Source organism: Lutjanus erythropterus, chromosome 9 (assembly GCF_056507025.1).
Source record: "Lutjanus erythropterus isolate fLutEry1 chromosome 9, fLutEry1.hap2, whole genome shotgun sequence".
Classification (NCBI taxonomy): Eukaryota; Metazoa; Chordata; class Actinopteri; order Lutjaniformes; family Lutjanidae; genus Lutjanus; species Lutjanus erythropterus.
The window spans coordinates 21907592-21921396 of record NC_139325.1 but is presented as its reverse complement, the minus strand read 5'-3'; the positions used below and the strand labels follow the sequence as shown (position 1 = coordinate 21921396).

At 37.0% G+C, this 13805-nt stretch overlaps 1 protein-coding gene across 2 annotated transcripts; it reads right to left on the bottom strand.

The window, feature by feature from the left end:
- Window positions 1–5617: 5617 nt before the first annotated feature.
- On the bottom strand, window positions 5618–13765 carry zdhhc11 (zDHHC palmitoyltransferase 11). Of its 2 annotated transcripts, XM_084726572.1 has the most exons (12): window positions 13560–13755; window positions 13372–13481; window positions 11344–11562; window positions 10049–10227; window positions 9862–9963; window positions 8983–9107; window positions 8373–8528; window positions 8154–8269; window positions 8014–8063; window positions 7516–7579; window positions 7349–7427; window positions 5618–6336 (listed from the first exon to the last, which is right to left on the bottom strand). In XM_084726572.1, exons 3-12 carry the CDS (start codon window positions 11560–11562, stop codon window positions 6194–6196), a joined length of 1233 nt encoding a protein of 410 aa, XP_084582698.1. In that variant the 5' UTR covers window positions 13372–13481; window positions 13560–13755; the 3' UTR covers window positions 5618–6193. The 2 variants fall into 2 exon arrangements, with proteins under 2 accessions (XP_084582698.1, XP_084582699.1); XM_084726573.1 differs by lacking the exon at window positions 7349–7427 and having other exon boundaries at window positions 13372–13765.
- Window positions 13766–13805: the final 40 nt, after the last annotated feature.

Below are 13805 nucleotides of genomic sequence, written 5' to 3'. Positions count from 1 at the left end.
AACGTTCTGGGAACATTTGATTTTTGATTCTGCTTTGAATGTTCTTTAGATGTTATAACAGCAAGTTTTTCCTTCATAAAACCAATGTTATGATGTTCCCAATATGCTCTGGGGAGGTTAGTTGAATGTTCCAGGACAGTCATTTGTCGGTCAATCCCTTTAATGTTCCCTGGGTGTTCAAATGAACATTATTGAACATCATTGTTATGTTTCCAGTATGTTCTGGGAGGTTAGTTAAATGTTGAAGGTCACTGGAATGTCCCCCTTTGCTATAATAAAATATCCAAAAACACTAGAGCTATGCTATCTTGTTGAGTTGTGTTCTTACATATTCTAGATGTTTCTAACAATGTTCAAACAAAGAAAAATCGTAATGTATTTAAGGCAATGTCCATTTCCTGCTAGCAGTGCTAGTGTTACTTGCTACTGCTGTATAATATGAGTCTTATCATATTATAGTTGCTATAACGTCCATAAAAACACAAAATAAACTAAAAAGAACCCAAACTATATTAAACGCCATTATTTGTATTAATTAAAGCGTTAAAATTTGTTTTGTTTCCTTAGAAAAGGGAAACACCAAATACGTTGGAGAGTGAGGAAGGAAGTCGGCAAACATGACAAAACATAATGTGAATAAATGGCTACAGTTGTTGTTTAATGGTAAAGATAACTCCCATTATCCCATGGCATTTCACAACGACATCAAACTATATTTAAATTATTTATTTATTTTAATGTGACAGCTAGCGGCAGAATTTACATATTGTGCCTTTAACATTCCCTAGATATTAAAACAGAAAGTTTTTCTTACATAAAAATAAAGTTATTGTTATGATGCCAGTACACTACAGGGAGGTTGAATGTTCCCGGACAGTCACTTAAACGAACTTTAACGTTCCCTAGATGTTAAAATGGCAAGTTTGCCTCACATAAAACTAATGTTAAGGTAACATTGCCATAATGTTTTGGGAGTGTTCGTTGATTATTCAAGAGCAGTTACTTGAACATTCCCCTGATGGTAAAACCACAAGGTTTCTGATTAGAATCCAACATTATTGTTAAGTTCCCTGTATGTGTTGGGAAGATTTGTTGAATGTCCCAGGAAGGTCAATGGAACATTTCCTTTTAATGTTCCTGAAATGTTAAAATGGCATGTTTTTTTTCCAGGGAAATCTAACATTAATGTTAAGTTACCAGAATGTTCTGGAAAGGTTTGTTTGATGTTAAAATGGCAAGTTTGCCCACATTAAACTAACATGGTAACTTTTACAGATTTTTTTGGGAATGTTAGCTGACTGTTCAAGGAAGGTTACTTGAAATAAACATTCCCTTTCTGGGATGGTCAGCTGCAGGACCCCAAGTTTCTCTACAGTAAAGCTAATTTTACAAAATAAAAAAAAAAAAAAAAAAAAAAACATTCTGTGAAGATTAGGTGAACATTTCAAGGGGATTAATTCATAATCATTACTTCATGTGATTATTTAAGCATTTTGGGAATGTTATGTTGAACAAAAACATTCACACAACATTCTTAGAACATTGTGGGTGGATTACCAAATAGAAACCCGGAAGGAACATTCTGGGGAATTTTATAGGAACATTATGTGTTAGCTGGTTAATGTCCTGATGGAGGCCAGAGGGAACTGACTCTTGGGACCACACTTTACATCATGATGAGAAATTCTTGTGGCAAAACAAATAAAACTCAGTTTTGTATTCTCTCGAAAAGGATCCTCTCTTCCCAACGGCTGCGCTCTGAAACTTCCTCCTCTGATGTCCAGCGCAGTAATGTGTTACACAACCAGTAGTAGCCTAATGGCTGGACATGGATGGACATTATGTAACCTCTTGCAACCTCTAGCTTTGCTGGTGATCCCAAGGAGACAGCAGTATCAAGCTCTCAGATGAACAGGGCGAGTAGTAAAAACATGCATGCCTATGAGCAAAAGAAAGGGCTCAGAATAGTGATAGACTTCATCATGATGAAAGCAGCCTGGACTGAATGTAATCATTACTTGATGACATAATAGTCCATCTCAAGATGCTTCCATTGCGCCACTGTGTGGATAAAATCAGCCTCTACTGTCAGACTGAGCTACAACAGCTGCCAAATTTGTACACACACACTGTGCATAAAAGAAACCAAACATAACAACCTGATATTTACATTTTAAAAATGTCAGTTGGACTGAAAAGATATTACTTGATGTCTATCAAACCTGTAGCATCCCGCTGAAGTCAACCTTATATACTGTAGCTTTATGTTTATTAGGCTAAGTTTCATGACTAACATCATAAACAGTTTATAAAAGCTGAATATCATCTCTCTGAGCTTCTTCAGCTGACTCAGGCTTCTGTCATTTTCTTCTCAGAAGCTTGTGCTGTTGAATAATTACAACATCGATTAATGGTCTTATTTTGTTCACTCATAATCATAAATTTCACTGTTTGAGGCTTCAGACTTTTGATGTGTTTTGGTCCATTTGGATATAGCAAACAAGGAATGAAAGTTTTTCATTCCACTGCTGACCACGAACCAGTGGTGAAAAGTAACTAAGTTTAAGTGCTGTACGGTGGAATCAGCAGGATTTGTCCGATCTTTTCATAAATGCACCTGAAAAACAGCTGACTGTTGAGTCTCATTCCCAGGATGTCAAATACTGACATTTTGGGTTGGTAAATCGTCCTGAGCATGACAAAATAATGAGAAATAAGGAAATTACAAGCAGACATAGGCAACACCACACACTTCTAGTGTGTCATATTGACAGTGATTATGTTTGTATTAAATATATATAAAAATGTTGCATATTATGCCATTAAGTACAAATGTGTGTACTCGTACTTAAGTCTCATGCCATTTTTTTTTGTACTTCTAAATCCATTCCACTGTATTTCTGAGAGAAATATTGTACTTTTTACTTCAGTATAATTATTTGAAAGCTGCAGTTACTAGTTACTTTTCATATTAATATTTTTTCCCACAAAACACAAAAATTTACAAGCACAGCTGGAATGAGGAGTGGATTACTCAATTTGTGGAAAATTATTTGGCAATTCACAATGCAAGGTTTTCCTGTTTTTCCTTTTAATGATTTAAATCTATTTTTAATAGTTTTGAATTTTGTAGTATTGGTTGGACAAAACAAGCACCGTCAAGTTGTTACTTTGAGGTATAAGAACTTGTGAATCATCCCATTTCTCATTATTTTCTGAAATCTACAAACCAAACAATGTTTAATGAAGAAAATGATTTGCAGATTAATCCATGATGGAAAGTTAAAAAATAATTGTGAAACAGTAAAATCCTGCCTTTACATTAATGCATTAGTAATAATAATCTAATGGTATAATATCTAATAGTATAACACTCACAGGGGGCATTTTTCTGCATTGAGTGCTTTTACTTTTAATAATGCTAAATAACCTGATTAGACACTTACATACTATTAACATTTTAAATGAAAGATTTTTGCTTGCATCATAGTATTCTGACAATTTCGTATAGTTCAGCATCTGAATATTTCTATATTCCACCCATACATATGGCCCATGTCATTAGGGATTATATGGGATTTAATAATTGAAAATAGCTATAAATCACAATTTGCGAAACAAAAATATTTTCAAACCATTATAAGAAACAATATTCTCTAATTTATTGTCACATCACAGGCAGCCGATGAGATGACTGTGGAGGAGACATGCTTTCATTTCCACTCAAACACCCCAATTTCCTGTCCTGCTATCAACTCATGTACTAGCTACCCTCTACAGCCCTCTAGTGGTGAAGATATGAGACAAATAGACAAACAGGATACACAGACCCTGTGAAAGATTTGAATAAAATAGATTTGTAGAGAAAAAGAGCAGTAAAGTGGATCAAAGTTGAGTTGATGCTCCTGATGGAACAGACAGAGGATTATTCACAGAGGAAGAGACCATTTGTTCTTGAGAGAAAGCTGGCTTGAATCATACAAATGTCACTGGCAGCAGACATATGAGGGGTCTGTAAGAAGAAAAACAGTCAGTGAAGAGTTTGAGTAGCCACGTGACAGAGTAGAGTCAAAAATTAACACATACAGTATACCTTACCTCATCATTGAATTTCAGCAGCAGCTCACTTCTCTCTGCTGTGGTCACTGTCCAGGACCATCAAAACATGTTCAGTAGCTACGAGCAAAAAAAGCATCCAGGTGCTGTTGAATTTAAGTGCTGCAGAGCTAAATCTGAATTCATTAAGATGATGCAGTAAAAATTTACCTTACCAGTACCCAAGATGTGGTATATGTCAGTGAACAGCCTGTATTGTCAGCAATGGCAGCAAAACAGAAGACAAATCTTGCAACATGAGCCTTCTTGTGCACCACCTCCACCTCACTCTTTATGTCTTTAAGTTCTATCCTTCATAATCATGCTTATGTATTCCTTTAAATCCCAATCTTTAGTTTCTTTCTTCTGCCCACTAACACTTGTGATCCTGTCCTTTAATTTGTTCATGTATTGCACTGTTGTTAAATTGCTTAATTATGTGTGTTTCAAACAGGGTCTTCTTCCTAGTCATTTTCAGTGGCATTTTATCCCATTCCTGTATCTCCCTGTTGGCATGTGCCTGCTACACCTAATAATCTCTGCCTTTCCTCTCTAGACTGTAAGGGAAATTACATCGGATCATGAATATGCAAGTTAACCTTTGACTGAATCAACTTTGACCTGATCGCTTAAACTAAGTCACTGGTGCCCATCTGGATGTCACAGATCATGATCCTGACACTTGCCTTATAAGCCCTTTGTGCTGAAAACAAAAGTCATGATGCTAACTGAAAGACCGGGTTTCTGCAGGTTTCAACAAGCTGAATTTTTAAGACGATTATGAATGCAATATAAGACCTATTGCACATCCATACTGGCAAAAAAAGGGCATGCACAGTTTGCATTAGTGGTTCTAGGTTCAATTTTGGTTTTGTTTTGTAGCCAAGTTGTTACAGCATGATTGATAGCCTACATTTTGTTTCCCCAAAACACATTTAAAAGCAAGACTTAAGTTAATTCCAACTTTAACAGTAACACAAACGTCATAGATCATTTTTAAGGCCACTCAAAATCCTATTTAAGACCTATAATTCAGATTACTGGATTTAATACTTTTTAGGGACCTGAAGAAACCCTAGAAAGAAGTAACCTCAACCAGACAGAGGACTGAGCCAAGCAATAAGGAGAGAGAACGGCTTCCCATTGGTTTGCATATTATAAATTAACCTTTGTCTTGTTTATCATGCTCTGACCATTAAAATGTGACAATACTTCATTGTCAGAGTGGGATTACAAAATTGCCACACGACACCATCATATGATGAGCTGTCATGATATCTATTTCATTTCACTTGCCTGAAACTATATTTCCAGGTGACAAATACTTCCCTAAACGCAGCCTCTAGTGTTGATCTGTGCAGTGGTGACTCTCTGCTATAGACAAAGCTGTTGCTGATGAATGTGTGTTCATATGCTGCTGGGAAATCCAACCATACAGTACTGATTCAGCTTCGAATATAGCCAGAAAGAAACTTGTAGAAGTATGAGTACGTAGGCTAAATGAGAAGAGAGAAAAATGAGGTATGTATGAAAAGATTAATTTATATTTGTTTCTATCAAACAGCTAAAATGATCACTGAACACTGCCAACTTTGAAACACCAACAGTTAATCAAATAGCAACAGAGAGCTGAAGATTTGTCTCCTTTTCAAGTTAGTGTCTGCTCCACACACAGAGTTTTCTCTTTGATCATCAAGTAAAATGGAAAATATGCTAAAATGTGATTCAGGCTAGAGGAGCAGAGGCTAACCTGGAAGTGGGGCTGGACTTTGGCTCTTTATACAAGTCAGTGAGATAAAACAGTGCTTTAAATAATTCAACCATCATCATAAAAACACACAGTGCAGATAAAAAAAAAGGAACAAAACACAGTAACAGGTCCACAGTTCATCAGTCTGCATACAAAATGTCTACTGGACAAACAAAAACTGTTCTGTGTTGTCCAGCAAACTGTGGTGTCAAGTCCTCAACATCCTCTGTTCTCATCAACATTGGTCCATAGTTTTCATGGCTCAGTTTCATGAAGTATGTTCTTCACAATAAATAGTTCCTGAGAGCAGCATATCTGGATGCACCGCCACAAAGACATCGGTTCTCGTTAAGTATCATCTGGAGTCATCACCGAGCTGCCCAGAGGGTCCTGCACTCCAGGAACTCTGTCACCAGACTTCACACTGGCACTGTGAGCCTCTTCTTCAGGGTCAGGCTTCCAACTTTTCATGTCACTCATACATATTTCTCCTTTGAGACACAAGAAACAAGAGGAGAGAAGTATTATTAACAAACGATATGGACTAATATTCTTTAGCAGTTCATACTAATAAATCTAACAGGCTAAAGTCCCAGTCTGTATTGGATTTGTATGCCTACTTTATTTACAATTCATGTACACCGAGGGACCAGAAAATCAGACACCCATCTGCACTGTGATGCAATCCAACATGACTGTTACAAATAACAGTGATAGACCGATCAATTGCGTGGGTCAATTAATTGGGTCAATTATCTTGCATTTTAAGATAATGGGCATCAGTCAATGCCTGCGCTCACCAGGCTGATGAACAAATAATGTCTGCAGACAAATCTGCCGGCAGTCTTGTCAGTGTGGCGGCTGTGGAACAATGGAAGCACTCTGCCTTCTGACTTTTAATTAAGTTATTTTCAAGCACCGTACTACTATAACACACATGCAGCCTGCAGTAAACATTTGCCTAAATTTCCTCAGTCATTTTTTTCTAAATGCTAACAGATTTCCCCAGTCCTGAGTGACATAAATATAATCGTACACTATTGTTGGCCAACACTTAATATATGTTAAAATGCATAGAATAATGGTGTTGAACGTAGCTCCTGACATGCTGTACCCTGTATTCTGAAATCTCCAGCATAACCCAACATATTTTTCTATTTCACCAATTAAAACAAATTCCATCTAAAACACCAAATTATTAGCTAAGATAACCACATACTGTGTATTAGATTTTAATGTGCATGAAATAATGGGATTATATGATTAAATGCATTCTAATGTAGGAATATACATTTGATTTGGGTATTTTTTATTTATTTGATGTGATTTATTATTAGTATTTTATTTAAGGTTATTATTTTACCGACCACTGATAAATAATGTCCATATTTGTTTTGTATTATATTTTGTATTAAACTGTAGTTCAATAATTTTGCATCTCCATCTTGTTAAATGCGACTCAGAGAAAGGTGATGACAGTGATGAGTGCAGTCAAATACTCACTTGCATTGTTTTCTGTGGGATTTTCTGTCCCATAATGGAATTTATTCTCCTTTTCTGCTGATTTCTTAAAGTTTTCCAGCTAAACCAAAACAAGATTTTTAATGCAGTATTGCCCATTTTAAGCATGCAAAATCGTTCAAAAAGGAGATATTAGCGGACATGCTTACCTCTGTACATATGGATTCAGAGAGTCGGCTTGTGAGTGGGCCTTTATCGTCAAATTGGCAGGTACTGTAGGAAAACCAGAGCGGCAATAATTGTCTACAAAATTAGCTTAAAGTGAAAACAGACAACTTAGCATTTTCATGTGGTATTATTGTTTGTCTCATAGACAACACATGTACACACCACCCATCACTTTCCATTTCCTCCCACAAACAAATAACTACAGCAGGTGTTGACAGTCAGACGACACATAAGGAGAAATTTTTAATTTAATTTATTCTGTAATGGAGACATAATTTAGCTGGGGAAAATCATGCCAGGTGGCAGACAGATTTTTCATAGTTAAACCAAGGCTCATATGGAACATGGATGGTGTTATTATTCTGTAGCCATTATGCTGTGCAATTAGCATTTAGTTCATAGTGCTAAGTCAAAGCAAAAATGTTGTCTATTTTCCCCCTAATAATCGTGTAACAAGAACTGTAAGGAATTAGTTTTACCTTGAACTCTGTGATAATGCTGGTTCACAGTCGATTGAGCTCTCTTGATTCTTTTAAAAGAAAAAAACAACAACAATGTTTTACACATAGAGCAGAATGAACAAACTGCCAGACAGTGAAGGTCAAAGGACAGATCTCACCTCAGCCTTGTTTTTGATTTTGGCATCACGTGAATTTCCTGCCTCAGTGTCTCCGCTTCTGGCTTTTTTCTGGCGCTGCATCTTCACATAATCATATGTGCTTATCCCTTTATAAACTGTAAATTCAAGAAACAAGGAAGTGGAAAGATTGTGAGGATTGATGACTGGGTGAGGAGAAAAGGGCTCTATAAAATGTCTGTCTTGAGGAGTGTGACTCACAGAGGTAAAAGTGGAAGACCAGCAGATGGCCAAGCAGCAGCAGGCAGATGATGCTCAGCATGACTGTGATGAAGGCTAATATGAGGAGACCAGCTGAACTGGTCTTTATGGGTGCTAATGGTAAAAACACCAGCCAGGTGCCATTCCCTTGCATACCTACAGGAAGACGGAACAGCACACATATTTAATGATGCAATTAACAAAAAAATATCATCAAAGCCATTTCTCAGAGTCAATCAGTAGAAAATAAGCAATGTGTAGGTATAGTTCAGTACATACACCAGTGTACATAAAGAAACATAAACAATAATAATAACTGGGTCGATATATATGTCTGTTAATATGCAAGGATGCTAAATGATAAATAAAGATTATTGATTGGCTCAAATGTACATTATCAATAGTCAATGCAGTCTTGATGCCAGTGTAAACCAGACTATTGCACCATTAAATTATTGTACTGTTAGTGTTGAATGGTTGAAGATATGATGATAAAGAAATAACTAATGATTAATAATAATTAAAAAAACAATACTAATGAGTAATAATTGGCCTATGCCTACGCCTATCATCCATTCAGTCAGATAAATAAATGTTGGTATCGACTCACTGTTAAAATGTGGCGCCGATCGCAGACTGTTTGGATCCAGGTAATGCTGAATGAATATGAACAAGATGACAGCTACGAGCAGGAAGACACCGAGTGTAGCAGAGGACAGGGCCACAAAGAAGCACCTGAAGGCAGCACAAAACACCTAATGTTAATCTAGAAAGTATTCCACATTTCATTTGAACATTAGCTGTTAAGTCAGATACAAGTTCATCTAAATTATTTTACCAGCAGGCCTACAAATGACAATTATTATTTGCATCGTCGATTAGGATATAATGATACCAAAATCTCATGCTACGATAATACCCCAAATTCCATGATACCATGATACAATATTTATCGTAATATTAAAAGTGCTTCTGGTTTCCTTCTTTGGTTAAATAAAATAAAACTAGCCAGCCATAAACTAAGCATGTGCAAAAAAATTGGCATTAATTGTTTTTGGCAGTGAATGTCTGACTTATGTATGTACAACTGCAAAACCAAAAAATCCAGCAGTCAGTAGCAGCCCTTTTAAAATATACCATAAAAATAATCAAATGAAATAATTAACCACATAATATCATAGTGGATATCCTCAAAGTTCTGTACCATATTATATATTTTTTTCTTCTATATCAAGATATTCAATTTATTGTTACATCCCTATTATTGATTCGTGTCAATCATTTTCTTAAATCATCAATCAGCTGTTTGGTCTATAAAATGTCAGAACATGATGAAAATGTTGAGCACTGTTTCTCAAAGCCTAAAAGCATGTGACTTTGGTTACGTTTTCTTTACAAATGACTCAAAATGATTAGCAAAACATTTGCAGATTATTTTGATAGTTTAAAATGAATCAATTAATCAACTAATCATTGCAGCTCTACTTACCGATAGTTTCTGCCACCCACGCAGGTGTTAAGCCATTTGCAGTGATGATCGAAGTCTTCCACACACTTGTTGCAAACACCACAGTGTTTCACTTTGGGGCCACTACATGAATATTGATTATGTTAAAATCATTAAACACACATTAAAAAAATAAATAACATCAGAGACTATTGCTTTGGACACTTACACTCTGACATCACATAGATAACAGCGCAGGTCCTGGATAACATGCGGCTGCTTTGTCCGGTCAAAAACCGGCACCGGACTGGTATAGTTCTGCTTGGCCCTCACACTGGCATCTGCGGGATCTATAGTCACAGCAGCAATATGGGTGAAAAAGTGGACAATAAATGCTATGGCTGTCAGCTGTACACAACAAGAGTCAAGGAAAATAGAAAAAATAGACAAAAATGCTATCAATATGTGATAAATGTGCAATAACATGCAGAATAATAAAAGGCTGTGTCCTCAGTCTCCTGCTGTGCACCCATCCCTGTAATGGAGAGAGCTTTGTTGTGACTTTTTTGGATGACACCACCATCACTGGCCAGATTTCAAACAACAATGAGACTTCATATCAGGATGATATGTACAGAAAACAACCTACTGCTCAATGTCAGCAAAATCTGACTTTTACAGAGGAACAATTGAAAGCATCCTGACCGGAAACATCACAAGCTGATAAGGGATGAGCATTGCCCAAGACAGAAAAAATCTACAACAGGTCATTAAAACCACCCAGAACATCATTGTACCCTTTACTGAATATCAGTGATATCAGCAAGGTGCTTGTACAGAGCCCAAAGGGTACTACCCCACCCCAGCCACAGCCTGGAGGCATAGAGTAAAGTATCCACGGCCATACCAGCAGACTACAGCACAGCTTCTTCCCTCAGGTAATGAGACTGCTTAATTTCTCCTCAGCACTCCTCCATGTAAAATTGTTTGTTTTAATGTTTAATTTTTTTTATCCCTTCAGCCAATCTAATCAATCAATCAAAGAGGGCGCTACATCAAATCTCACTATACAACGCTGTTGTATCATGATAAATAAATCTCTTGTATCTTGTATCTTGGCACAAGTATACATGAACAAGGAACTGCAAACTGTTGCACACAAGTGGATCTTTTGTGCAAGAAATAAAGTCAGTTGTGAAGAACTCAACTGTTCTTACAGCTGAGTGTAGCTTCGGTTAAATAAACCAGTGTTGACATCATGCAGCATTCACCATGTGACAAAAACACCACTGATTATGTCTTTTGGGCTTAATAGAGACCACAGAAACGGAGACAGAGTCACGTCTGGTGTGACTGGAGCCCATACAGACAGCCCACACAACAAAATCCTTGTCTCCTCCAGCAGCACAGACACAACCATAGCAAAGAGACTATAATGTTTACTCCATTTTCAGATCTTAAAGCCTCATACTTAACAGTCAGCTACAATGACAGTGACCATTCACAGCCGTGTGTAAAGGATACAGCGTAGGCCACATGGTTCCACGGCGGAGGCAGAAGAGGGATGTAGATGCCGAAGCTAACTATGGCGAGGTAGCTGTACATCAGCCAGCCAACTACTTGCAAGGCCTGAGGAGGCCATGACCATCCGTTCATCCTGGGAGGCTTGGAGGGGACCAGCTCATTTCTACTGCTGCCACCTGCAGGAGACGTGCGTCTCAGCTTGTGACTGAAGCAGTTCATCTAGACAACATGAGAGGAGAAGAGACACAAGTCTTCAAAACAGCCAGCCACACATTACACACACTGCACACAAGTCTGGCTCATGTAGAGTGAGAACGCATTTGTTGGGGAAATGAGTTATGAAAATGAGCAGAGCATAATGATAGTGACTGTTCGCCCATTACTGACCTACGTTTAGTTTTAGCTAGGTGTACATACTACTCTGGCAACTGATTCAGCAGCTTTAGGTTAACTTCAATGGGTTAAATGGGGTGGACAAAATATCAGAAACACCTGTCAGGAATAAAATTCAACAGAAGAAGCAGCTCCAACAAACTGCCCCTAGTGAGATTTATAAAGTGTAGTATTGTATTGCATTGTACTGGATACCACTTTACAATAAGGCTACCCTGATTTAAAAATGGGTTATAATTCTGTTTTTAATTAGGTTGGAAACACTTTATAAATCATTACTAAAACAGTTATAACAGTTGTCATACATCGATGTGGGGTCACTATTTGGCAAGATCCAGTTACTGCTTACTAATAACTGATAATGAGGTGCTAACATTTATAACTGGCAAAAGGGAGCCCTGTTGTAAGGTGTAAAATGTTGTGTGCTGAAAATGTGATGGTAAACAATATTGCCAAAACCTTAGTGTATGGATCTGGTTGTGTGATGTTAATTTGATATGCCAGATGGAAATTTTTGATTATTAAGATATGCTGGCAGTCGTTAAATGTTAATTTATTAACAAATATCTGACGAAGATGACAGGCATAAATGGTAGCTGATGGAGAAGACAAAGAAAGCTAAGTAAGAAATTAGATCTGAGGCTCTGAGGCCAAAGATTACTACTTTGATCGATTATTAAATTATTCACCAACCAATAACTGATAACTGATTCATCGATTTGACTAATTTTTTGAGGAAAAAAATCTCTGAATTCAGCTTCTTAAATGTGAGTATTTTATTGTTTCTTCAGTCCTCTATGACAGTAAACTAAATATATTGGGTTGTGAGTGAAACAAGACATTTGAAGATGTCATCTTAGGTTTTGAGAAACACTGACAAACATTTTCTGACATTTTAAGACATTTTCAATTAATCAGCTATGAAAATAATATTTGTTGCAGCCCTATTGTGAAGTGATATTTTGTATGGTATTGTATTCAACTTCTAAAAAGGACAATAAAGTTGAATCATCATCTTTCTAAATAAAACTGAACATTACAACCATCATTACAACCACCATGAAGGCCAGATTTCTTGCTTAGCTGTATTAAACTGCATTGGTTTTAGATAATAAACTGGCAGCAGTGATAAAGGCAGTACTTCTAACGCAACATATAAATAACAATGAGAATACTGTCACGTTATGGGCTACAGAAAACAGCTCTAGAGTGAAAGAGTAACTCAAAGTACAACATCCCTTTCTTTGTAAAAGGCCTTGTAATCACATGCCTTGCTCTTGGCAAAACAGGCCTGGACTGAGCTGAAAGTTTTACAAATGAGTTCAAACCTGGTAGCAAGATGGTAATTAATAATGATTTTTAATCATCGCTGTGTTAGCAGGTATGGGTGAAATATAACGGTAATTAAGTGAAGATTTAATTAGTGAAACCTCTGGCCGGTTGTGTTCCTGGTAACTAGTTGTTGCCTCTGTGCTTAACAACTGAGAGGTTTTATCAAACCCAGCATTTTGTACACACCCACTCTGCTATTTTAATATTTTACGGGATAAAATAAACTATTATCACACCAACAATAACCTATACGATAATATATTTGCATAAAGTTTTAATCCCGGAAGAATTAACGCTACTTACTTTTGCCGGCGGTGAGAAACAGCGACCATCAAATTAAAAATATGATCCAGTTCAAATACAGACGGAGATTTCAACCACGTCCCATGTTTAGTTTGTCTGCCGCGCAGGTGCTTAAATAAGTCAAATGAACTTAAGATAAAAAAAAAACCCCACACCACCAGGAGAACACGAAACAACTGAAGAAACACCTGTAAATTAGGATAAAACGCTCCAGCGTCTTTGGAAGGACGTGAGTCAGAAGTTGAAGAATCAACCCACTCAGCAGGTCGTCGCAGCTCTATGGAAACTGTTCTGCCGCGCATGCGCACTACAGCCCTCTTCAAGATAGCAGCTTCTATTGTGGCCCTTCACTGAGCAGACGCGCACACATACAGCTGACATATCAAACTCAGTCTTTTCGGTCCTGGAGAATATAAGATAGATAAATATCCAAT